Consider the following 26,608-nt stretch of genomic DNA (forward strand, 5'->3'; position numbering starts at 1 on the left):
TGCCAACCCAAGTCCCATCTATGCTAACCCCATTTGCCTGCATTTGGCCCATCTGACAAACTTGCCCTATCCATCACGGAAAATAAATAACCATTAACTCAATGTTCACCCATTGCCACTGCTGTATCTGCTAAAATAAACCGGCATTTTCATTCTGCTGCTTGGCCAGACTGCTGGTTTGAATGAGGAGGTGAAGGTTGGTTTAGTGCTGACAGGGGCGGGGGGTGTCGCTGCATGCTCCCTGCTCTCCCGGTGAGCAGCCCTGACTCCTGGCTGCCCGGTTAGCTGACTGTGTGGTGTCGAGCACAGCAGCTCGCTGAGGACATCTGCTGCTGTAAGGCTGAACAGCAGTGTGTAACACCCAGCCCTGCAGTGAGCCCTCCCGCGGGGGTGGATTGTGCCCACGTTTGCCTCGCGCCCAACCGGCAGCTGGGCAGAAAATCCCACCATAGTCAGAAAGCAGGAATTCTCCAGTGAGATCTGTTTTCCGATTCTCCACCCCCCCCTCTCCCCTTGGACACGCACGGCAGTACAGTGGTTAGCACTGCTACCTCACAGCTCCAGGGACCCGGGTTCGATTACCCGCTTGGGTCACTGTCTGCGGAGTCTGCACGTTCTTCCCGTGTCTGCGTGGGTTTCCTCCGGGTGCTCTGGTTTCCTCCCACAGTCCAAAGACGTGCTTGTTAGTGGGGCTGTTTAGCACAGGGCTAAATCGCTGGCTTTGAAAGCAGACCAAGGCAGGCCAGCAGCATGGTTCAATTCCCGTACCAGCCTCCCCGAACAGGCGCCGGAATGTGGCGACTAGGGGCTTTTCACAGTAACTTCATTTGAAGCCTACTTGTGACAATAAGCGATTTTCATTTTCTTCAGATGGATTGACCATGAGTGTCCAAAAAGGTTAAGTGGGTTACTGGGTTACGGGGATGGGGTGGGTTGGACGTGTGGGTTTTAATAGAGTGCTCTTTCCAAGGGCCAGTACAGACTCAATGTGCTGAATGGCCTCCTTCTTCACTGTAAATTCTGTGACAGAATAGGGGCTGCACAGTGGTTAGCATTGCTGCCTACGGCGCTGAGAACCTGCGTTCGAATCCCGGCCCTGGGTCACTGTCCGTGTGGAGTTTGCACGTTCTCCCCGTGTCTGTGTGGGTTTCGCCCCCACAACCCAAAGATGTGCAGGGTAGGTGGATTGGCCACGCTAAATTGCCCCTTAATTGGAAAAAATAATTTGGTACTCCTAATTTTTTTTTTTTAAATTCTGTGACAGAATGAGATTCCTACCTCATTTCAATACACATCTGGTTAAAGGACTTCCCCGTGTCATTCCCTCCCAGGTTCAGAATTCCCCCCTTGCTGTACCCCGTCCCCACGTTAGGAATTCCCCCCTCGCCGACGCTCTTTGTCACTCTCTCTCTCCCTCTCTCTATCACTCTCTCCCTCTCTCTATCACTCTGCCCCTCTCTCTATCACTCGCTCCCTCTCATTCTCTCTATCACTCTCTCCCTCTCATTCTCTCTATCACTCTGCCCCTCTCTCACACGCACTTTATCTCACATACACTCTATCTCTCACACATTCTATCACTCTCTCTTTATCACTCACTCTCTCTAGCACTCTTTCTATCACTCACTCTCTATCACTCACTACTAATCTCTATCACTCTCTCTCTATCATACACTATCACTCACTCTATCACTCTCTCCGTCAATCACACTCTCTAGCACACTCTTTACCTATCACTCTCTCTCACTCTCTCCATCAATCACACAGCCTCCATACTCTCTCTCCATATCGCTCCATGTCACTCTATCTCTCACACTCTATCTCTCTCTATCACTCTATTACACTCTCTCCATCTATCTCTTACACATTCTCTCTCTCTATCCCTCTCTTTATCACTCTCACTCTCTCTCTATCACACTCTCTCCGTCTATCTCTCTATCACCCTCTCTCTCTCCCTCTCTCTAGCACTCTCTCCCTCTCTCTATCACTCTGCCCCTCTATCACTCTCTCCCTCTCATTCTCTCTATCACTCTCTCCCTCTCATTCTGTCTATCACTCTGCCCCTCTCTCACACGCACTCTATCTCTCACACATTCTATCACTCTCTCTTTATCACTCACTCTCTCTAGCACTCTTTTCTATCACTCACTATCACTCACTACTAATCTCTATCACTCTCTATCATACACTATCACTCACTCTATTTCTCACTCTATCACTATCACTCTCTCCATCAATCACACTCTCTAGTACACTCTTTCTCTATCACTCTCTCCGTCAATCACACTCTCTAGCACACTCTTTCCCTATCACTCTCTCTCACTCTCTCCATCAATCACACTGCCTCCATACTCTCTCTCCATATCGCTCCATGTCACTCTATCTCTAACACTCTATCTCTCTCTATCACTCTATTACACTCTCTCCATCTATCTCTTACACATTCTCTCGCTCTATCCCTCTCTTTATCACTCTCACTCTCTCTCTATCACACTCTCTCCGTCTATCTCTCTATCACCCTCTCTCTCTCCCTCTCTCTATCACTCTCTCCCTCTCTCTATCACTCTCTCCCTCTCTCTAGCACTCTGCCCCTCTATCACTCTCTCCCTCTCATTCTCTCTATCACTCTCTCCCTCTCATTCTCTCTATCACTCTGCCCCTCTCTCACACGCACTTTATCTCACATACACTCTATCTCTCACACATTCTATCACTCTCTCTTTATCACTCACTCTCTCTAGCACTCTTTCTATCACTCACTCTCTATCACTCACTACTAATCTCTATCACTCTCTCTCTATCATACACTATCACTCACTCTATTTCTCACTCTATCACTATCACTCTCTCCGTCAATCACACTCTCTAGTACACTCTTTCTCTATCACTCTCTCCATCAATCACACTGCCTCCATACTCTCTCTCCATATCGCTCCATGTCACTCTATCTCTATCACTCTATCTCTCTATCACTCTATTACACTCTCTCCATCTATCTCTCACACATTCTCTCTCTCTCTCTCTTTATCTCTCTCACTCTCTCTCTGTCACACTCTCTCCATCACCCTCTCTCTCTCTCTCTCTCTATCACACTCTCTCCATCTATCTCTCTATCACCCTCTCTCTCTCTCTATCACACACCCTCACGAGCCTCCTCCGGAGAGGCGGGAAGCAAGTGCGCACGCGCCCCACCGCGGGGCAGGCCGGGAGTTGTAGTCTCTGTTGCCGCCTCCCGCATGCGCCGGGCGGCGGGGGGAACTACAGCGACCGGCATGCTGCGTGCGGCGGCCCCCTGCTGGACTGATTGGGGCAGTGAGCAGCTGGGCTGGGCTGGGGAGCTGGTCAATAAAGGCCAGCTGGTCAGGGCAGCAGGCATGGAGTGGGGGTGGTGGCAGATGGAGGGTGGCAGTGACATGCAGCTCTATGTGGAGGTGGAGTGTGAGGGTTTGCAGGACTGTGAGCTCTTCCAGCTGGGGGAGGTTGGGGACTGTCCTCCTGAGCAGCTCCTGCTGGTGCCAGAGGCTGAGATGATGAGCGACGTCCTGGACCTGACCCTGGGCCCATTGCCCATGCTGGCCCCCGTCAGGAAATTCAAGAGGCAGCCAGCTGGCCATTACGATCCCAGCACTGACGTGCAGGACCAGTTTGGCAAGAGGCGAGCAGCCAATGCCAGGGAGAGACACCGGGTGAGGGGAAGCCGAACGGTGTCTCCAGAGAGGATGTTCCATAAGTTCATTTATTGACTAACTCTTCAAGCTAAAGTGGTCAGCACGGCTGCCTCGCGACGCCTGGGTCCCGGGTTCAATTCCGGCTTGGGTCACTGTGCGGAGTCTGCATGTTCTCTCCGTGTCTGCGGTTTCCTCACACAGTCTAAAGATGTCCAGGTTAGGTGGATTGGCCATGCTAAATTGCCCTTCGGTGTCCAAAGCTGTGTAGGTTAGGTGGGTTGGCTGTGTAAAATTACCCCTTAGTGTCCAAAGCTGTGTAGGTTAGGTGGGTTGGCTGTGTTAAATTACCCCTCAGTGTCCAAAGCTGTGTAGGTTAGGTGGGTTGGCTGTGTAAAATTACCCCTTAGTGTCCAAAGCTGTGTAGGTTAGGTGGGTTGGCTGTGTTAAATTACCCCTTAGTGTCCAAAGCTGTGTAGGTTAGGTGGGTTGGCTGTGTTAAATTACCCCTTAGTGTCCAAAGCTGTGTAGGTTAGGTGGGTTGGCTGTGTAAAATTACCCCTTAGTGTCCAAAGCTGTGTAGGTTAGGTGGGTTGGCTGTGTTAAATTGCCCTTCGGTGTCCAAAGCTGTGTAGGTTAGGTGGATTGGCTGTGTTAAATTGCCCCTCAGCCCAAAGCTGTGTAGGTTAGGTGGGTTGGCTGTGTAAAATTACCCCTTAGTGTCCAAAGCTGTGGAGGTTAGGTGGGTTGGCTGTGTTAAATTACCCCTCAGTGTCCAAAGCTGTGTAGGTTAGGTGGATTGGCTGTGTTAAATTGCCCTTCGGTGTCCAAAGCTGTGTAGGTTAGGTGGGTTGGCTGTGTAAAATTACCCCTTAGTGTCCAAAGCTGTGTAGGTTAGGTGGGTTGGCTGTGTTAAATTACCCCTTAGTGTCCAAAGCTGTGTAGGTTAGGTGGGTTGGCTGTGTAAAATTACCCCCTAGTGTCCAAAGCTGTGTAGGTTAGGTGGATTGGCTGTGTTAAATTGCCCCTCAGTGTCCAAAGCTGTGTAGGTTAGGTGGGTTGGCTGTGTTAAATTACCCCTCAGTGTCCAAAGCTGTGTAGGTTAGGTGGGTTGGCTGTGTTAAATTGCCCCTCAGTGTCCAAAGCTGTGTAGGTTAGGTGGGTTGGCTGTGTTAAATTGCCCCTCAGTGTCCAAAGCTGTGGAGGTTAGGTGGGTTGGCTGTGTTAAATTGCCCCTCAGTGTCCAAAGCTGTGGAGGTTAGGTGGGTTGGCTGTGTTAAATTGCCCCTCAGTGTCCAAAGCTGTGTAGGTTAGGTGGGTTGGCTGTGTTAAATTGCCCCTCAGTGTCCAAAGCTGTGTAGGTTAGGTGGGTTGGCTGTGTTAAATTACCCCTCAGTGTCCAAAGCTGTGTAGGTTAGGTGGGTTGGCTGTGTTAAATTACCCCTCAGTGTCCAAAGCTGTGTAGGTTAGGTGGGTTGGCTGTGTTAAATTACCCCTCAGTGTCCAAAGCTGTGTAGGTTAGGTGGATTGGCTGTGTTAAATTGCCCTTCGGTGTCCAAAGCTGTGTAGGTTAGGTGGATTGGCTGTGTAAAATTACCCCTTAGTGTCCAAAGCTGTGTAGGTTAGGTGGGTTGGCTGTGTTAAATTACCCCTTAGTGTCCAAAGCTGTGTAGGTTAGGTGGATTGGCTGTGTAAAATTACCCCTTAGTGTCCAAAGCTGTGTAGGTTAGGTGGGTTGGCTGTGTTAAATTACCCCTTAGTGTCCAAAGCTGTGTAGGTTAGGTGGGTTGGCTGTGTTAAATTACCCCTCAGTGTCCAAAGCTGTGTAGGTTAGGTGGATTGGCTGTGTTAAATTGCCCTTCGGTGTCCAAAGCTGTGTAGGTTAGGTGGGTTGGCTGTGTAAAATTACCCCTTAGTGTCCAAAGCTGTGTAGGTTAGGTGAATTGGCTGTGTAAAATTACCCCTCAGCCCAAAGCTGTGTAGGTTAGGTGGATTGGCTGTGTTAAATTGCCCCTCAGTGTCCAAAGCTGTGTAGGTTAGGTGGGTTGGCTGTGTTAAATTACCCCTCAGTGTCCAAAGCTGTGCAGATTTTGTTACGGGGACAGGTTTGGGTGGATACCGGCAGAGTGCTCATTCAATGGGTTGGTGCAGGCTTGATGGGCCGAATGGCCTCCATCTGCACTGTAGGGACCCTCTGATTCTAAATCATGTAATTGGAGGGTGCGGATATCGATTGGGACTGATCCATACTCCTTCCCAGGTTTCATGGCCACATTAGTTATTCACCAGGAAGAACACAGGCTTTAAACTATAGTTAATATCTGTTGTGTTATTGATAAGTTGTGGCTTAAGTAACATTGTTTGTGTTGTGAGAGTATCAGCAAGTAAGAGCGAGTATTTATATAGAACTTTTGAGAACCTCATTGCGTGCCAAAGCACTTTTGTCAATTCACTCGAATGTGGATTTCGCTTTCTCGGCTAACCTTTATTTTCCACTTCTAATTGCCCTTGGGAAGGTGGCGATGAGCTGCCTTCTTCAATGGCAGGAGCCCAAGAGGTCCATGGGATGGAAAAGTGGTTCACGTTGCTGCCTCACAGCGCCAGGGACCCAGGTTCAATTCCAGCCTTGGGTGACTGTGTGAAAATGAAAATTGCTTATTGTCACAAGTAGGCTTCAAATGAAGTTACTGTGAAAAGCCCCTGGTCGCCACATTCCGGCGCCTGTTCGGGGAGGCTGTTACGGGAATTGAACCGTGCTGCTGGCCTGCCTTGGTCTGCTTTCAAAGCCAGCAATTTAGCCCTGTGCTAAACAGCCCTTTGTGGAACCGTACATAGATTATAGAAGGAGGAGACCATTCGGCCCTTCGAGCCTGCTCTGCCATTCATTATGATCATGGCTGATCATCAAGTTCAGTACCCGCCTCCCACACCCACCCCCAACCCCCAATATCCCTTAATCTCTTTAGCCCCAAGAACTGTATCTCCCCGTATCTGCGTGGGTTTCCTCCAATCCACAGATGTGCAGGTTGGGTGGGGTGGTAGGGTGGGGGAGGGGGTCTGTGGGGGGGATGTTCTTTCGAAGGGTCGATGTGGCCTCAATGGGCCGAATGGTCTCCTTCTGCACAGTAGAAATTCTATGGTTCTAATGTGATGAGGGGGAGGGATTTCAAGGATTTTTGCGCCAGCGACAGTGAAGGAATGGCCAATATATTTCTAGTCGGGATGGTGAGTGACGGAGAACCTGCGTGGTGGGGTTCCCCCTGTGTCTGCTGCCCTTGTCCTCCTAAATCCTAAACAAGCCCTGTTTGTGTCTCTGGACCTCTCTCTTCCTTATAACAAACAATCCATCTTCAGTCTTCCACAGTTCTGTTGCCTTGCTTGCTCGCAGTTAGAAAATGGAGGAATCTCTCCTCGATCAATTTGCGGCAAAAGCACAGACGTACAGGGCGAGTGGCGTCAATGTGCGTGCCGGGCGCGTGACCTGCTCTCTGCCGCAGCTTCGGGCAGGACAAATCGTACCATTCCATTAAAAAGCCAGTCGCAGCCGGCGTTCTCAAACGTCGGTCACGGCCGTTAAACCCTTCTCCCATGATCGGGACCCCACCTGCCTCTCAACACCTGCCCTGTCCTAGATGGTTGTGGTTTTGGAAGGTGCTGCCTAAGGAACCTTGGTGAGTTGCTGCAGTGCATCTTGTAGATGGTACACACGGCTGCCCCTGTGCGTCGGTGGTGGAGGGAGTGAATGTTTGTGGATGGGGTGCCGATCAAGCGGGGCTGCTTTGTCCTGGATGGTGCCGGGCTTCTTGAGTGTCGTTGGAGCTGCACTCATCCAGGCAAGTGGGGAGTATTCCATCACACTCCTGACTTGTGCCTTGTAGATGGTGGACAGACTTTGGGGAGTCAGGAGGTGAGTTATTCTCCGCAGGATTCCCAGCCTCTGACCTGCCCTGGTAACCACAGTATTTATATGGCTGGGTCCAGTTCAGTTTCTGATCAATGTGTCACTGATACATAGTTTCAAAAGAAATAATTTTGGTATCAAAAAATTAAGAATGAGCATTGACATAGAATCTTCCAGGACCTTATTGGCGATAAAGCGAATTGGGAGCCAAAGAAGGCCCTTTGAGTCTAGTCATTGTTGTAATATGGTAAATACGCTAATTACTGCACAGCAAGCTGCCACAATTAGCCACATGGTCATTGACTGTGGACCGTGGGATGTTTTACATCTGCCTTGACCCCGGGCCAATGCCTCATCTTCAAGCTGACGATCGACCTGTCGCTGAATCAGAAAGTTGCAGGATTTTAGCAAGAATTAATTGTCGCTGGAAAGTTCGCATTGTGTATTTTATTTGTGCAGGACTTGGAAATGTTGTCTGTGTTTTTGTAATAGTCGAGCCCAGGATACAGAGGAAGATGGCAAACGGGGATTTAATCTAGCAGTACTGGGGAATGGGTGCCTGCACTGTTGGGGAGTGTGGTGGACGTGGAGTGGGAGAGCGTTCCTCAATGACTTGAGGTGATAATGCTTGTGGTGTTTGGCAAGTAGGTAGCCTCATCAAATCCCTACAATGCAGAAGGAAGCCATTCAGCCCATCAAGTCTGCACCGACCCACTGAAAGAGCACCCTACCCAGGTCCCCTTCCCCGTCCTAACCCCACCTAACCTTTAGACACTTAAGGGGCAATGTAACACGGCCAGTCCCCCTAACCTGCACATCCTTTGGACTGTGTGAGGAAACCGGAGCACCCGGAGGAAACCCCAACAGACACCGGGAGAACGTGCAAACTCCACACAGAAAGTGACCCATTGCCGGAATCGAACCCGGGTCCCTGGCGCTGTGAGGCAGCAGTGCTAACCATTGTGCCACCAGGTGCCAGTGTATTTAGATTGGAAACACTCGATGCTGGGAACTATCATCAATTTGAGATGGTTCTGGGATCAAAGGGAGGGGCACCAGGCTCTGGAAGAGGGGGAAAAAAACAATCCAAATGGAACGTTTCAAAATTCGGAAATTGGAAACCTTTCATTTTGAAAATAGTGAAGAGTGCTTCGAATGTCTGCTGGAGGAAGAGCTCCGGGTACATTAGCGGGAGCTGATGAACGGAAGCTTCTAGATTGTCGGGAGGCCTGAGAGGCCGCAGGGCTGGCTATAGGAGCCTTGGGGTGGGGGTTTGTGTGTAATAGCTGTATCGGTCTTAAAGGCCAAATCCAGACCAGAAAATTTGAGCAAAGTGATAAAGTTTCATTAGGAAGTGTTGCCGTAGTTAATGCAAGTGCTTACAATACTTGACGAAAAAAATGAGAACCTTTATAATTCAGTGGCACTTCATTCAAAGATTTTGGAAATCAATGCGCAATTGATTTGACTTAGTGGTATCTGGAACGGTCGCAGCGGCATAAACAGATTATCGTGAAAATCGTTTGCTCATGGTCTGAAAGAGACCTGGTTTATTGCTTGGCGCATGGCATTTTTGTAACCTTGACCGAGTTACGACCGGGTGACATTGCTGAAGGCTGTATTGTTTATCTGATCGAGACCGTACATCGACTGACACGGAGTAGAGCACGGATGAGTTGATTGTCCCTTTTGAGGGCGCCAGAGCAGAGTAAGGGTCACCTGGTTAGGGGGACCAATAGGGATGCTGTGTGGGTAATCACCCCAGAGAGGGTGGATTCCTCCCCTAGCCAGGAGACATGTAGGGGGCAAGGTTCTTTTTAAATTCATTTACAAGATGTAGGCATCGCTGGTTAGCCCAGCATATAGTGCCCATCCCTAATTGCCCCTTGAGAAGGTGGTGGGTGAGCCGCCTTCTTGAGCCGCTGCAGTCCTTGAGGTGTAGGTACGCCCACTGTGCTGTTAGGGAGGGAGCTCCAGGGTTTTGCCCCAGCGACAGTGAAGGAACGGCTGATATATTTCCAAGTCGGGGTGGTGAGTGACTTGGAGGGGAACCTCCAGGTGGTGGGTTCCCAGATATCTGCTGCTCTTGTCCTTTTTAGATGGGTTTGGAAGGTGCTGTCTAAGGAGCCTTGGTGAGTTGCTGCAGTGCATCTTGTAGATGGTACACACGGCTGCCACTGTGCGTCGGTGGTGGAGGGAGTGAATGTTTGCGGAAGGTGAATATATACCTTTTTGTACTTGTAATGAAGTCTGTGAAAGTGCATCATTGCAACGTTGCCATGGCTACCTGTATCTTTAACTATATCACCATTGCACCAGTCATTGCACCATTAACACACCGCTGATCTCGATAGCGGTCTATAAAATTCTAATCAGGGTAGATGGAGGAAGGGTTTTCCCGATTGGGGGAGGGTAGGGGAGTCCAGAACCAGGGGTCACAGTCCGAAGATAGTGGGTAGACCATTTAGAACAAGATGAGGAGAAATTTCTTCACCCAGAGAGTGGCCGGCCTGTGGAATTTGTTACCAGAGGAAGTAGTGGAGGCCAAAGCATTGCATGTTTTCAAGAAAGAGTTCAATATAGCACTTGGGACGAAAGTGATCGAAGGACATGGGGGCGGGGGGGGGGGAAGGTGGAGCAGGCTATTGAGTTGGATGATCAGCCATGATCATAATGAATGGCGGAGCAGGCTCGAAGGGCCGAATGGCCTCCTGCTGCTCCTATTTGCTGTGTTTCCATGTATGCGTACATTTCCCAAAGCCACTTTGAATCTGACACCAGAGATTTGCAGGCACTCAGCAACAGTGTGACACCCTTAGAGTAGGCAGCCAATCGTATGGAAGTATTCCCACAGACATGCGCACACCAAAGGAAAAATCGATTTAGCCTCTTGACTTCCTCCATTCTGAACGTACATAATAATAACTATTATTATTATCTGGGGTTAAGGTGGAAAGTAAGCTTTACAAAATTAAAAATAGATGGAGAAGTTTGATACCCATAGTCCTCAGGCCAGAGAAGCAGTTTTGCGGTAATTGAGCTTAAGTTGTTCTTTAAAGCACCTCATTCAACGCCAGGAATAGAAGTTCTAGTCAGCTTAGTGATTTCTAATTGATTGCATTCTGGGGAGGACATTAAGGGTGTTTCCTTTGCGAAGGCGTAGAATCACTGATGGCAACTTCTAGCTTTTCTCCCTTATTTAATCATATACTCTGAGGCTCCTCGAGCGGGCCCGGAGGGAGATTTACCGGAATGGTTCCAAGGATGAGGGGTTTTAGCCTCTTAAGGTGTGGTTGGAGGAGTTGCTCTCCTTGCAGCGACGGAGATTTGATCGGGATGTACAGGATTATGGCAGTTTTCGAGGAGGTGGACCGGTGCAGGGACTAGGGCGTTGCAGGTTTAAGGTTTTGCGTGCGTGATGGTGGAGGGGGTTGTGAGGAAGAGTTTTATTTACCCAGCGAGTCGTAATGAGCTGGAACCCGCTGCCTGCGAGGATGGTGGAAGCAGAGAGGACGAACCGTTCAAAGATTAAATTGGAAGGACGCTTCCGACAACTGAACACGCAGCGTCACGGGGGATTGAGTACAGTAATGGGGCTGCCCTGGGTTGCCCTACAGAGAGCCGGTGGCTGAATGGCCTCCTTCTGTGCTGTTATCGCCCCATGGCTGAGTCTATGCAGACACCAGAAGCTCCAGTCCATCTCTAAGGGGTGATGACAGTGAACATTGTTATTACTCCCTCAAAATCTGGCTTCTTATAACCACTGCAGAAAGTGAAGGTGGAGAAGGTTCCTTCCTGTTCAGACTTTCTATTGTTTTCTCCCCTAAGGAATTGCGATATTTAAGCTTTAGTTTCACTCCAAATGTATTAGCAGAAGCCCCCTCTGGTGCGAGGTTCTTGAGCTGTAATGTTACCGATGGGGAAAACATCGATCAAATATAAAATCTTAGGCGACACGGTGCAGTGGTTAGCGCGGCTGCCTCATGGCGCTAACTGCCTGTGTGGAGTTTGCACACTCTCCCCGTGTTTGCGTGGGTTTCGCCCCCACAACCCAGAGACGTGCAGGGTAGGTGGATTGGCCGCGCTAAATTGTCCCTTAGTTGGAAAAAGAAGAATTGGATACTCTAAATTTATTTTATAAATATATAAAATCTCAAGCGTTACTTTGAGTTCACAGTTAATATTGTTCTTGTTTCAGATCCAGAGCATAAACAGTGGCTTTTCCACGCTCAAGAGTATCGTTCCCTTGATTCCCAAAGATCGGAAACCGAGCAAAGTCCACGTGCTTCAGGCTGCTTCGGAATACATTCGAATCCTGCATAAAATTCTGGAGGAATCAGGAGGCGTTGAGGTAAGGATTACATGCGATATTTGTAACTATCCTGAGCTTTTGGACAGGCTAGGAGTAGAAGCCTTGAAATTGAAGCTGGGAGCCCCTGTCTCACTCTCGGAGAGGTGCGATGTTGATCCCTGGATTAGGTCAGTGATCCACGTCCAACACATTTGGGGTAGTCAGGCATGTTTGCCTTCTAAATGATGGCAGATAAAATAACTGGTTGGTTCAGGCGGGAAAGGGGTTAAAGAAAGGTCTGGAGGCAGCAGATTGATACCTAACTTTCAAACATGGCCGATTTGATTGAACATTTTAATTTGAGCCTTGCCAATTCTTCAACACGGACAAGAGCTGATGCTTCAGAGGTGAAGGCGTTGAATCGAATTTGAGTTCTAAATTTATTTAATTAGAGCACGTTCCTGGGGCTGTCTAATCCTGGAAGCTTTCCACTGAAATTGTTCAGAGTCGCGATTAATTCATTAAAACAAAAAGTTTAAAGTACCATTTTGGAGTTGCCTACCCTGCAGCGGAGTTGACTATTCCTGATGAAGTGGTCTAATCAGTGTTACTTCTGGGACAGGCGATCGTTGACCAGGACCTGAACACAGAACCGCCTGACTTTGGGGAGGCCCCGATGTTGGTATGCAACCCACCTGCACGGAGCCCCCTTCCTAACCTGAGGCCTCCTCTTCAACTGGACCATGCTGTGGAAAGACACGTTGAAATCACAACTGATGAAGAGGAGCACAGCGTCTGGGAGAGTCCTCCGGCACCGTACATTGGCGTTGTCCAGCTACAGAATGGAAACTGGGTGATGTATCTGGCTCCGTACAATGGTGTATAAATTTTCAGAACGGTGCTTAAAGTTTGTGTGGTCGTAAGGGCTGAGTTAATCCACTCAGTTGTAATGAACACACCTAGCAAAAGTCAAAGAGTTAGCCAGTATCTGCCATTGGCAATGGGCTTATCAATGTTGGCTTGGAGAAGAACAGGCCTTCCAAGAACATTCTTTGCTTTCTTTCACCTTCGTAATATCGCTCTGCTTCGCTTGTCTCATTTCATTTTCTGAAACCCTCCTCTCATCACCTCTCGACTCGACTATTCCGACACGCTCCTGGCTGGTCTCCCACGTTCTACCCTCTGCAAATCTGGGCTCATCCAATACTTGCCCCCCCCCCCGAGTCCCCAATCGTTCCCCCACCCCTCCCCTGCAGTCGCGGACCGATACCGGCTCCCAAGTCGAGCTAAATCTCAATTTGCAAAATTCTCATCCTGGTTTCCAAATCCCTCCCTGGTCTCATCTCTCCAGATCTCCTCCAGCCCCCGCAGGTACCGGCGTCACTCCAATTCCGGCCTCTTGAGCATCCCCCGAACTTAATTGCCTCGCCATTGCGGCCGTGCCTCCAGCTGCCTGAGGCGCCCAGCTCAGGAATTTCCCTCTTTACACCTCACTTCCTTGAAGACGCTCCCTCAAAACTGACCTTTTTGACCAAACGTTTGATCACCTGACCTAATATCTCCTTACTCAGTGGCCCAGTATCAATTGTTTGATATTCCTGTGAAGCATCACGGGTGGTTTCATTGTGTTAATGGTGCTGCACAAACAGAACTTGAGGACACGATTAAAAATGCTCATTTGAGCGATGGTTGACCTTTCACCCTTGATTTAATTTTGCCAAACAAACTGGATGATAGTGATACGCATTCAATACGCTTGAGTCCACGTGGAGTCATATCGATTCAGCTTTAATCAGATAGAACTGTACCCAGCAGCAAGTTACAGAAATGAAGGCTGCTGGGACGGCATTGGTTCTTAGCCCCGCCCTGAGAGGCGGGGTATATGTACATTGCCCAATGGTAGACCCCGCGGTCTAGCCAATGGTTATTCCTCTCTCTGGTACCGCAATACCTGGTATTACCACATTCACCCCCTGTTAAAAAAGAGTCAGCGGGGTGAGTCGGCGGGGTGATGGCCAGTATTACTGTCGCCTTTTCATGGTAGGACCAGGTATTGCAGGTACCATGCTGTCGAGGGTTGCGGAGAAAGTTCTTGCGTTGTTAATTTTCTTCATGGTGCTGCAATCAGACGATCGGGCGGCCTGGTTGTCCTACTGGAGCGTCTAAGTTTCGGCGGCGATCCTGGTGAGGGCCCCGGCGGTAGTGACTCCGGGAATGTGGTGTCTTCCTCCCAGGCAGTTTCGTCACCCCTAGGTGGCGCTGTCGGGTCGAAAAATGGGTAGGACGCCTGTAGGGGGCGTCGGTGCCTGCTCGGCTCTGGGTCGGGGTTCTGGCAGCAGTACTGAACCTCCGGTCAGGTGCGGTGGGGGGGGGGGGGGGCAGTGGCTCGGGCACGCGTGGGGCTCCGGTCCCGAAGGGAGACCGTATCTTGGCGTCCGTCGGGGAACGCTACGTAGGCGTACTGGGGGTTGGCATGCAGTAGGTGGACCCTCTCAACCAACGGGTCCGACTTGTGCGCCCTCGCATGTTTCCGCAGCAGGACGGGTCCGGGTGTCGCTAGCCAGGTGGGGAGCGAGGTCCCGAGGAGGACTTCCTGAGGTGTCTGGTTTGTGGTAGTACAGAGCAGCGACCGAATGGAGTGAAGGGCCACTGGGAGGACTTCTTGCCAGCGGGAGACTGGGAGATTCCTGGACCGAAGGGCCAGCAGGACGGTCTTCCAGACCGTTCCATTCTCCCTTTCTACCTGCCCGTTACCCCGGGGGTTGTAGCTGGTCGTTCTGCTCGAGGCGATGCCTTTGCTAAGCAGGAACTGGCGCAGCTCGTCGCTCATAAAGGAGGACCCCCTATCACTGTGAATGTATGCGGGGAAACCGAACAGCGTAAAAATACTTTGGAGGGCCTTGATGACAGTGGTCGTAGTCATGTCCGGGCAGGGGATGGCGAATGGGAACCGGGAGTATTCGTCAATCACATTCAGGAAGTACGTGTTGCGGTCGGTGGAGGGGAGGGGGCCTTTGAAGTCCATGCTGAGGCGTTCAAAGGGACGGGAAGCCTTTATCAGATGCGCTTTCCCTGGCCGGTAGAAGTGCGGTTTGCACTCCGCGCAGAATCGGCAGTCCCTGGTGACTGTCCTGACCTCCTCGATGGAGTAAGGCAGGTTTCGGGTCTTAACGAAATGGAAGAACCGGGTGACTCCCGGGTGGCAGAGGTCCTCGTGGAGGGCTCGGAGGCGGTCTACTTGTGCGGTGGCACAAGTGCCGCAGGATAGGGCATCAGGAGGCTCGTTCAGCTTCCCCGGACGGTACAAGATCTCGTAATTGTAGGTGGAGAGTTCGATCCTCCACCGCAAGATCTGGTTGTTTTTTATCTTGCCCCGCTGCGCATTATGGAACATGAAGGCTACCGACCGTTGGTCCGTGAGGAGAGTGAATCTCCTGCCGGCCAGGTAATGCCTCCAGTGCTGCACAGCTTCTACTATGGCCTGGGCCTCCTTTTTGACCGAGGAGTGGCGGATTTCGGAAGCATAGAACATAGAACATAGAACATAGAAAATACAGCACAGAACAGGCCCTTCGGCCCACGATGTTGTGCCGAACCTTTGTCCTAGATTAATCATAGATTATCATTGAATTTACAGTGCAGAAGGAGGCCATTCGGCCCTTTGAGTCTGCACCGGCTCTTGGAAAGAGCACCCTACCCAAACTCAACACCTCCACCCAACACCAAGGGCAATTTGGACATTAAGGGCAATTTATCATTGGCCAATTCACCTAACCCGCACATCTTTGGACTGTGGGAGGAAACCGGAGCACCCGGAGGAAACCCACGCAGACACGGGGAGGACGTGCAGACTCCGCACAGACAATGACCCAATCCGGAATCGAACCTGGGACCATGGAGCTGTGAAGCAATTGTGCTATGCACAATGCTACCGTGCTGCCCTTAAGAACAAATAAATCTACACTATATCATTTTACCGTAATCCATGTACCTATCCAATAGCTGCTTGAAGGTCCCTAATGTTTCCGACTCAACTACTTCCACAGGCAGTGCATTCCATGCCCCCACTACTCTCTGGGTAAAGAACCTACCTCTGACATCCCCCTATATCTTCCACCTTTCACCTTAAATTTATGTCCCCTTGCAATGGTGTGTTCCACCCGGGGAAAAAGTCTCTGACTGTCTACTCTATCTATTCCCCTGATCATCTTATAAACCTCTATCAAGTCGCCCCTCATCCTTCTCCGCTCTAATGAGAAAAGGCCTAGCACCCTCAACCTTTCCTCGTAAGACCTACTCTCCATTCCAGGCAACATCCTGGTAAATCTTCTTTGCACCTTTTCCAGAGCTTCCACATCCTTCCTAAAATGAGGCGACCAGAACTGTACACAGTACTCCAAATGTGGCCTTACCAAAGTTTTGTACAGCATGGAGGGTACGTGAGAAGAAGGCCACGGGTCTGCCCGCCTGGTTGAGGGTGGCCGCCAGAGCTACGTCGGACGCGTCGCTCTCGACCTGGAAGGGGAGGGACTCGTCGATGGCGCGCATCGTGGCTTTTGCGATGTCCGCTTTGATGCGGCAGAAGGCCTGGCGGGCCTCCGTCGACAGAGGGAAGGTTGTGGACTGGATTACGCTGTCGGCGTAATTAGGGACCCATTGTGCATAATAGCTAAAGAAGCCGAGGCAGCGCTTTAGGGCCTTGGGGCAGTGAGGGAGGGGGAAACTCCATGAGGGGGCGCATGCGTTCAGGGTCGGGGCCTATAACTCCATTTTGCACTACGTAGCCTAAGATGGCTAGGCGGTCGGTGCTAAACACGCACTTCTCCTTATTGTAGGTCAGATTAAGGAGGTGCGCGGTCTGGAGAAATTTACGGAGGTTGGTGTTGTGGTCCTGCTGGTCATGGCCGCAGATGGTGACGTTGTTAAGATACGGGAACGTTGCGTGTAAGCCGTACCGGTCAACCATTCGGTCCATCCACGCTGGAAGACCGAGACCCTGTTTGTGACAACGAAGGGAACCCTTAAAAATTGATAGAGCCGCCCATCTGCTTTGAAGGCAGTGTACTGGCGGTCATTATTACGGAGGGGTAGCTGGTGGCAGGCGGACTTGAGATCCACCGTGGAGAAAACCTTGTATTGCGCGATCCTGTTTACCAGGTCGGCAATACGGGGGAGAGGGCACGCGTCCAGTTGCGTAAACCGGTTAATGGTCTGACGAGAGTCGATGACCATCCTGTGTTTCTCCCCAGTCTTTACCACCACTACTTGAGCCCTCCAGGGGCTGTTGCTTGCTTCGATGACCCCTTCCTTCAGCAGCCTTTGGACCTCGGACTTGATTAAGGTCCGGTCCTGGGCACTGTACCGTCTGCTCCTGGTGGCGACGGGTTTGCAATCCGGGGTGAGGTTTGCAAACAGGGAAGGTGGGTCGACCTTAAGAGTCATGAGGCCGCAGACAGTAAGGGGGGGTATAGGGCCGCCAAATTTAAAAGTCAGGCTTTGTAGGTGGCACTGGAAATCCAGCCCCAGAAGGGTGGCTGCACAGAGGTGTGGCAGAACGTATAGGCGGAAATTGCGGAATTCCCTGCCTTGGACGGTGAGGTCTGCGAGGCAGAACCCCTTTATCTCCACTGCGTGTGACCCGGAGACCAGGGAGATCCTTTGTTTGGTGGGATAGGTGATCAGGGAACAGCGCCTTACCGTGTCGGGGTGGACGAAGCTCTCCGTGCTCCCGGAGTCGATCAGGCACGACGGCGACCGTTGTGATGGCCTTCGCTAGCGTCCGGGGCCGACTCTGATCCAGAGTAATGGAGGCCAGCTGCAGCAAGGAGTTCTGGTCGGGCAGCGTGTAGTCAGCCGTGCTGGGGGCTTGAGGCCCCATCCAAGATGGCGTCGGCGAGGGACAAAATGGCGGCGCCGACCCATCCAGCGTGGTTGCCGGGGGGCAAAGTGGCCATGGCCACGGGTTGCACGCTGCCTGGGGAGAGAGGGGCGGCGGTGGGCCTTGGACGGCCGGGATAGGATAGAAAGACTGCGGCCATGGGTCGCACGTGGCCCTAGGATAGGGGGGTGGAGGTGAGCGCTGGAGCGGGGCGTGCTGCGGCGTTCCGGAGGCGCGGGAGACGGCGGCCACTGCGCGGGGCGGTGAGAGCTGGAGCGGGGCGTGCTGCGGCGTTCCGGGGGCGTGGGAGACGGCGGCCACTGCGCGGGGCGGTGAGAGCTGGGCGGTCGGGGCCTGGAGCGGGGCGTGCTGCGGCGTTCCGGGGGCACGGGAGACGGCGGCCACTGCGCGGGGCGGTCGGGGCCTGGAGCGGAGCGTGCTGCGGCGTTCCGGAGGCGTGGGAGACCCCGGCCACTGCGCGGGGCGGTGAGAGCTGGAGCGGGGCGTGCTGCGGCGTTCCGGGGGCGTGGGAGACCCCGGCCACTGCGCGGGGCGGTGAGAGCTGGGCGGTCGGGGCCTGGGGCGGGGCGTGCTGCGGCGTTCCGGGGGCGTGGGAGACCCCGGCCACTGCGCGGGGCGGTGAGAGCTGGGCGGTCGGGGCCTGGGGCGGGGCGTGCTGCTGCGTTCCGGGGGCGTGGGAGACCCCGGCCACTGCGCGGGGCGGTGAGAGCTGGGCGGTCGGGGCCTGGGGCGGGGCGTGCTGCTGCGTTCCGGGGGCACGGGAGACGGCGGCCACTGCGCGGGGCGGTCGGGGCCTGGGGCGGGGCGTGCTGCGGCGTTCCGGGGGCACGGGAGACGGCGGCCACTGCGCGGGGCGGTCGGGGCCTGGGGCGGGGCGTGCTGCGGCGTTCCGGGGGCACGGGAGACGGCGGCCACTGCGCGGGGCGGTCGGGGCCTGGGGCGGGGCGTGCTGCGGCGTTCCGGGGGCGTGGGAGACGGCGGCCACTGCGCGGGGCGGTGAGAGCTGGGCGGTCGGGGCCTGGGGCGGGGCGTGCTGCGGCGTTCCGGGGGCACGGGAGACGGCGGCCACTGCGCGGGGCGGTGAGAGCTGGGCGGTCGGGGCCTGGGGCGGGGCGTGCTGCGGCGTTCCGGGGGCACGGGAGACGGCGGCCACTGCGCGGGGCGGTGAGAGCTGGGCGGTCGGGGCCTGGGGCGGGGCGTGCTGCGGCGTTCCGGGGGCGTGGGAGACGGCGGCCACTGCGCGGGGCGGTGAGAGCTGGGCGGTCGGGGCCTGGGGCGGGGCGTGCTGCGGCGTTCCGGGGGCACGGGAGACGGCGGCCACTGCGCGGGGCGGTCAGGGCCTGGAGCGGGGCGTGCTGCGGCGTTCCGGGGGCGTGGGAGACGGCGGCCACTGCGCGGGGCGGTGAGAGCTGGGCGGTCGGGGCCTGGGGCGGGGCGTGCTGCGGCGTTCCGGGGGCACGGGAGACGGCGGCCACTGCGCGGGGCGGTCGGGGCCTGGAGCCGGGCGTGCTGCGGCGTTCCGGAGGCACGGGAGACGGCGGCCACTGCGCGGGGCGGTGAGAGCTGGGCGGTCGGGGCCTGGGGCGGGGCGTGCTGCGGCGTTCCGGAGGCACGGGAGACGGCGGCCACTGCGCGGGGCGGTCGGGGCCTGGAGCCGGGCGTGCTGCGGCGTTCCGGAGGCACGGGAGACGGCGGCCACTGCGCGGGGCGGTGAGAGCTGGGCGGGCGGGGCCTGGAGCGGAGCGTGCTGCGGCGTTCCGGGGGCGTGGGAGACGGCGGCCACTGCGCGGGGCGGTGAGAGCTGGGCGGTCGGGGCCTGGGGCGGGGCGTGCTGCGGCGTTCCGGGGGCGTGGGAGACGGCGGCCACTGCGCGGGGCGGTCGGGGCCTGGAGCCGGGCGTGCTGCGGCGTTTCGGGGGCCGCGGGAGACCGGTGGGCCTTGAACAGCAGGGACCTGGAAAAACGGCTGTGGGTACTCGCTGGACACCGCGGGCACCGCGCGGGCTCGGCAGCCGCGGCATAGTGGCCTTTCTTGCCGCACCCTTTGCAGGTGACGGTGCGAGCCGGTCAGTGCGCGCGCGGGTGATTCACCTGGCCGCAGAAGAAGCAGCGTTGGCCGGCGGTGGTAGCGGGGCGCCTTGCCGCGCAGGCCTGCGGAGTTAGCGGGTAGGTCTGGGGGGCTGCCTCGGCGGGGTGCCACGCAGCCCAGGTGGGTGCGGTGCACGTGGGGGCGTACGCAAGGGTGTTTTTGTTCGCCACGTCCATGGACCCTGCCAGGGCCCGGGCCTCGGTGAGGCCCAGCGTCTCCATTTCGAGCAGCCTTTGGCGAATGTCGGGGGAGATCATACCTGCCACAAAAGCAACTTGAATTAAAAGTTCGGAGTGCTCGTTCGCCGTCACCGCTGGGCAGTCGCAGTTTTGGCCCAGCACGATCAGTGTCCTGTAGAAATCTTCTAGCGTCTCATCTGGGCTCTGCCGTCTCGTTGCCAGCAGGTGACTGGCGTGGACCTGATTAAGTGGACGAATGTAATGTCCTTCCAGCAGTTCGCCGCCCCTTCGATCAGTGGGTAGATCGCCGGGCTGACCCACGAGCGTAGGAGGTGCATTTTCTGCCTTTCCGTGGGGGTATCGGCAGCCGTCTCGAGGTAGCTCTGGAAGCATGCCAGCCAATGCTTAAAAATCACGGCGGAGTTTTCTGCGTGAGGGCTGAGCTGAAGGCACGCCGGCTTGATGCGGAGATTCATCCTTCAAAAGTACTTATCTGATTAAATTGATGCACAATCAATACGCTTCAGTCCACGTGAAGTCATATCGATTCAGCTTTAATCAGATAGAACTGTACCCAGCAGCGATGTTACAGAAGTGGAGGCTGCTGGGACGGCATTGGTTCTTATACCCCGCCTCTCAGGGCGGGGCTATGTACATTGCCCAATGGTAGACCCCGCGGTCTAGCCAATGGTTATTCCTCTCTCTGGTACCGCAATACCTGGTATTACCACAGATAGGATCCAAGGGGAGGAAGTGGATGAAACAGGAAAAGGAGAGGGTCGTGACAGGGCGGTAGGATGTGTCGAGCCCTTCTGAAGGCCATGACTTTGGGAAGGAATGGAAGATCCCACCAATGGGATGGACTGTATAACTCCACCAAAGGCAGCAAGGGATGTTTATACACCCGAGATGTAGAACAGCATCAAAATTGGTCATGGGGAGTCGGGGAAACGTCACCTGACTGTGGTCGAGGGACTCCCCTTTCCCTCAGCGAGTGGTGGACTCCTGGTCGGAAGGAAGGGGATAGCCCGTGTACCTCACTCGCCAGGTGCTGTGAGGCATCAGTGGCTGCAGCTGAACAGTTACCGGGAACCAGTCCAGTGGCTTTGAGCTGCATCTGTAGTCCGCTGGGGCAAATCAACTTGACCGTCTGTTCGTCCTCTGACTTCGATCTAACACTCACTTTCCCACCTCCTCTCCCTTCGTCCCCCGGCTGATCAAAAACCTATCGATCTCGGCCTTGAACATGTTCGAGGACTCGGCCTCCACAGCTTCCTGAGGGAAAGAATTCCAAAGATTCCCCACTCTTTTGAGAAAAGAAATGATTCCTCAAATCCGCCTTGAATGAGCTCCCCCTTATTCTGCGACGATGCTCTCTGCTAATTCTCTGACAATCACACTGCCTTTATCTGTGACAGGAAGTCCCTGAAAACATGACAAATAAGAGCACATATGAATCGTGTGTGGCTTCCTTCTGTGCTGTAACCAGTTCTCTACAAGGCCAACTGGCTGGTCCTTTTCTCCATCGCCCTGCCATTTTTCTTCTCTTTAGTTAATGAATATTAATCGCTTACATTAACACCGCAATGAAGTTACTGTGAAAATCCCCTCGTCGCCACATTCCGGCGCCTGTTCGGGTACACAGAGGGAGAATTCAGAATGCCCAATTCACCTAACAAGTATATGACAAGGGAATTGTGGGAGGAAACCGGAGCACCCGGAGGAAACCCACGCAGACACGGGGAGAAGGTGCAGACTCCGCACAGACAGTGACCCAAGCCGGAATCGAACCCGGGACGCTGGTGCTGTGAAGCCAGTATGCTAACCATTGTGCTACTGTGCCGCCGAGGATTAATGGTTGACCCAAAAGGAATTGGATATTGATTTTTCCTCCACCGCATTCTCAGGCAGCGCGTTCCAGAGCCAAGCTACTCTGCAAATTAAAAAGAAAGTCCTACTTGCCGCCTTTTGGTCCTTCTGTCATTGACCTTTGACTCCAATTTCCTGCCTGATTTGAGAAACATGGCGCTCACAGTCAATGTTGTGAGCAATCCGCACGCGCCGAGCTTCACTCGCCCTCCCATTACGTGCGAATCAATCAAATCGGTCGGAAGAAAACTATGCAGATGGAGCTCAGTGGAAAGCGGCGACTCTGCGTGTGGGCGACGGCCAACAAAATGTCTTGTGGGGTACACCCAGAACCCAGATGTGGCCCCAGACCGCAAGTTGCCCACCGCTATAGAGTCCACAGACCCGCCTAAACATCTCTACGTTGAATGTTCTCGATAAATATTAACGGCCGAATGGCCTCCTGCTCCTATTTTCTATGACCGAGCGTCACACCCACTCTAGGGCAGCGAATTCCAAATCTACTGAAAGCTGCCTCCAATCATGGCAAAATCTATTTACTCTTACCCTCCAATCCCCTGGCGATGAAGGCCAACAAGTTCCCCTATTCACCCTCTTGCCAACACCGGGGGCCCTTAATTTGTGTCATTATGTTACACCTTACTGAACGCCTTTTGGAACTCCAGATGTTCCAGATTCTCGTTCATCTACATCGTTCATTACGTCCTGGCAAAACTCCAGTTTTGGTCTCCTTACTTGAGAAAGGACGTACCGGCACTGGAGGGTGTGCGGGGGGAGATTCATTTGGTTGAGCCCGGAGTTGAGAGGATTGGCTTATGATGGGAGACGGAGTAGACTGGGACTATACTCGTTGGAATTTGGAAGAATGTGGGGGGATCTTGTGGAAACATATAACATTATCTGTTCGGGCAGCACGGTAGCATGGTGGTTAGCACAATTGCTTCACAGCTCCAGGGTCCCAGGTTCGATTCCCGGCTTGGGTCACTGTCTGTGCGGAGTCTGCACATTCTCCCTGTGTGCGCGTGGGTTTCCTCCGGGTGCTCCGGTTTCCTCCCACAGTCCAAAGAGGTGCAGGTTAGGTGGATTGGCCATGATAAATTGCCCTTAGTGTCCAAAATTGCCCTTAGTGCTGGGTGGGGTTACTGGGTTATGGGGATAGGGTGGAGGTGTGGGCTTGGGTAGGGTGCTCTTTCCAAGAGCCGGTGCAGACTCGATGGGCCGAATGGCCTCCTTCTGCACTGTAAATTCTATGTAAAAATTATGAAGGGAATAGATAAGACCGAAGCAGGGAGGTTGTTTCCACTGGCCTCAAAATAAGGGGGAGCAGATTTAGGACTGAGTTGAGGAGGAACTTCTTTCGCCAAAGGGTTTGGAATCTGTGGAATTCCTGCCCAGTGAAGCAGTTGAGGCGACCTCATTGAATTTGATTTGATTTGATTTATTATTGTCACATGTATTAGTATACAGTGAAAAGTATTGTTTCTTGCATGCTGTACAGACAACGCACACCGTACGTAGGGAAGGAAGGAGAGGCTGCAGAATATAATGTTACAGTTATAGCAAGGCGTAGAGAAAAGATCAACTTAATACGAGGTAGGTCCATTGAAAAGTCTGATGGCAGTAGGGAAGAAGCTGTTCTTGAGTCGGTTGGTACGTGACCTCAAACTTTGGTATCTTTTTCCTGACGGAAGAAGGTGGAAGAGAGTATGTCCGGGGTGCGTGGGGTCCTTAATTATGCTGGCTGCCTTTCTGAGGCAGCGGGAATTATAGATAGAGTCAATGGATGGGAGGCTGGTTTGCGTGATGGACTGGGCTACATTCACGACCTTTTGTAGTTTCCTGCGGTCTTGAATGTTTGTAAGGCAAAGATAGATAGATTTTTGAACAGTAAAGGAATTAAGGGTTCTGGTGAGTGGGCGGGTAAGAACAAAGAATAAAAAAAAGTACTGCACAGGAACAGGCCCTTCGGCCCTCCAAGCCTGCGCCGACCATGCTGCCCGTCTAAACTAAAATCTTCTGCACTTCCTGGGTCCATATCCCTCTATTCCCATCCTATTCATGTATTTGTCCAGATGCCCCTTAAATGTCACTATCGTCCCTGCTTCCACCACCTCCTCCGATAGCGGGTTCCAGGCACCCACTACCCTCTGTGTAAAAAAACTTGCCTCGTACATCTCCTCTAAACCTTGCCCCTTTTACCTTAAACCTATATCCCCTAGTAATTGACCCCTCTACCCCGGGGAAAAGCCTCTGACTATCCACTCTGACTATGCCCCTCATAATTTTGTAGACCTCTATCAGGTCGCCCCTCAACCTCCTTCGTTCCAGTGAGAACAAACCGAGTTTATTCAACCGCTCCTCATAGCTAATGCCCTCCATACCAGGCAACATTCTGGTAAATCTCTTCTGCACCCTCTCTAAAGCCTCCACATCCTTCTGGTAGTGTGGCGACCAGAATTGAACACTATACTCCAAGTGTGGCCTAACTAAGGTTCTATACAGCTGCAACATGACTTCCTAATTCTTATACTCAATGCCCGGCCAATTAAGGCAAGCATGCCGTATGCCTTCTTGACTACCTTCTCCACCTGTGTTGCCCCTTTCAGTGACCTGTGGACCTGTACTCCTAGATCTCTCTGACTTTCAATACTCTTGAGGGTTCTACCATTCACTGTATATTCCCTACCTGCATTAGACCTTCCAAAATGCATGACCTCACATTTTTCCGGATTAAACTCCATCTGCCATCTCTCCGCCCAAGTCTCCAAACAATCTAAATCCTGCTGTATCCTCTGACAGTCCTCATCGCTATCCGCAATTCCACCAACCTTTGTGTCGTCTGCAAACTTACTAATCAGACCAGTTACATTTTCCTCCAAATCATTTATATATGCTACAAACAGCAAAGGTCCCAGCACTGATCCCTGTGGAACACCACTGGTCACAGCCCTCCAATTAGGAAAGCATCCTTCCATTGCTACTCTCTGCCTTCTATGACCTAGCCAGTTCTGTATCCACCTTGCCAGCTCACCCCTGATCCCATGTGACTTCACCTTTTGTACTAGTCTACCATGAGGGACCTTGTCAAAGGCCTTACTGAAGTCCATATAGACAACATCCACTGCCCTACCTGCATCAATCATCTTAGTGACCTCCTCGAAAAACTCTATCAAGTTAGTGAGGCACGACCTTCCCTTCACAAAACCATGCTGCCTCTCACTAATACGTCCATTTGCTTCCAAATGGGAGTAGATCCTGTCTCGAAGAATTCTCTCCAGTAATTTCCCTACCACTGAAGTAAGGCTCACCGGCCTGTAGTTCCCTGGATTATCCTTGCTACCCTTCTTAAACAGAGGAACAACATTGGCTATTCTCCAATCCTCCGGGACCCTTTCCGAAAACCCTCAGCTCATGACGCGAGTCAGGAGATGCTACGTTACCCAGAATATCTCGCTAATAATTCATGCAACTTCTCTTGAATTTGACTTGATTGCATTTCAGATCTTCCAAGGAAACGAGGGCTCCTGTTCCAGTGTAGGAGTTAAGTTGACTCTGGAGTAGCGCAAGGTAAGCTGTTACCAGTCCGATTAGCTGACCACAAATAGTATTGTGCTGGGGCCACTCCATGCAAGATAGAATGGCCGGTGTCAGATGTGGAATAAGTATTGCTGATAAAGAAGAGATAAGCTGCCAAAACGTTCCATCTTGCACCCATCAGGACAAACACAAGAATGCCAAATTTCAAAGGGAGCACTGCATGGGAAAAGGATGCTGATTGCTTGGCAAGTTGACTCTGGTTGAGATTTGCATTGGAGCAGGCACCAGGGAGTCATTCTCCCCAATGTTTGTGTTTAATTCAAATATGCTTTCTCAATGGCATCACCTCAGAGTTGACTTGCCAGCCAATCAGCACCCTTCCCTCATGCAGGATAAATTGTTGCTCTTTTGAAATTTGAGATTCTTGTGTCTGTCCTGGTGAGTGCAAAACAAAAAACTTCGACAACATGTCTCTTTTTTGACAGTGTGTCTTTTTTTTCAATAAACTTCGCCAGCATGTCTCTGTTTTTTCTTCAGCGATATTCAAGTTCTGTACTTACAGATGTCGATTTAAATTTTAAAATGCACCTGTCGGCACAGTGAGGAATATCTGTGTGAGATTTGGCATTGAGGTCCTTTGTGGGAAGTTGGGGAAATGCTCACTCTGGATCAAGCTTCGCACAAAGGATCGTTATACAAAATTAGGGCTTGTGGGATTGGGCGCAATACTGGTATGGATTTTGTTTAAAGGACAGAAAATAGTCAGAATAAGGGGATATTCTGATGGCAGTGTAACAAATGGAGTGTCACGGGATCAGTGATTGGGCCTCCACTTTAACAATCAACATCTGGATTTGCTGATGATACACATCTAGATGAGAAAGGTAAGCTCTGGAGAGGATACAAGGGAGCTGCAGTGCAAAGCTAGGGGAGGAAGGTAAGCTGTGTGGAGGATACAAAGTAGCGGCAATACAAATCGAGGGGAGGAAAGTAAGCTGTGTGGAGCATGCAGATGAGCAGCAATACAAATCGAGGGGCGGAAAGTAAGCTGTGTGGAGGATACATGGGTGCGGCAATACAAATCTAGGGGAGGAAAGTAAGCTGCGAGGAGGATACAAAGGAGCAGCAATACAAATTTAGATGAGGAAGGTAAGCTGCGAGGAGGATACTGGCATCCAG

General features: G+C 52.6%; 1 protein-coding gene across 1 annotated transcript in view; it reads left to right on the forward strand.

The window, feature by feature from the left end:
- Positions 1–3,486: 3,486 nt before the first annotated feature.
- The window catches only part of LOC140396757 (uncharacterized), a 28,185-nt gene continuing 5,063 nt past the window's right edge, over positions 3,487–26,608 (forward strand). The window contains exons 1-4 of the mRNA XM_072485491.1: positions 3,487–3,686; positions 11,765–11,917; positions 12,480–12,710; positions 25,394–25,459. Coding sequence (XP_072341592.1) covers positions 3,528–3,686; positions 11,765–11,917; positions 12,480–12,710; positions 25,394–25,453 — 603 coding nt within the window. The 5' untranslated portion in view covers positions 3,487–3,527 and the 3' untranslated portion in view covers positions 25,454–25,459. The remainder of the gene's footprint in view (positions 3,687–11,764; positions 11,918–12,479; positions 12,711–25,393; positions 25,460–26,608) is intronic.

This window comes from Scyliorhinus torazame, chromosome 20 (genome assembly GCF_047496885.1).
Source record: "Scyliorhinus torazame isolate Kashiwa2021f chromosome 20, sScyTor2.1, whole genome shotgun sequence".
Taxonomy (NCBI): domain Eukaryota; kingdom Metazoa; phylum Chordata; class Chondrichthyes; order Carcharhiniformes; family Scyliorhinidae; genus Scyliorhinus; species Scyliorhinus torazame.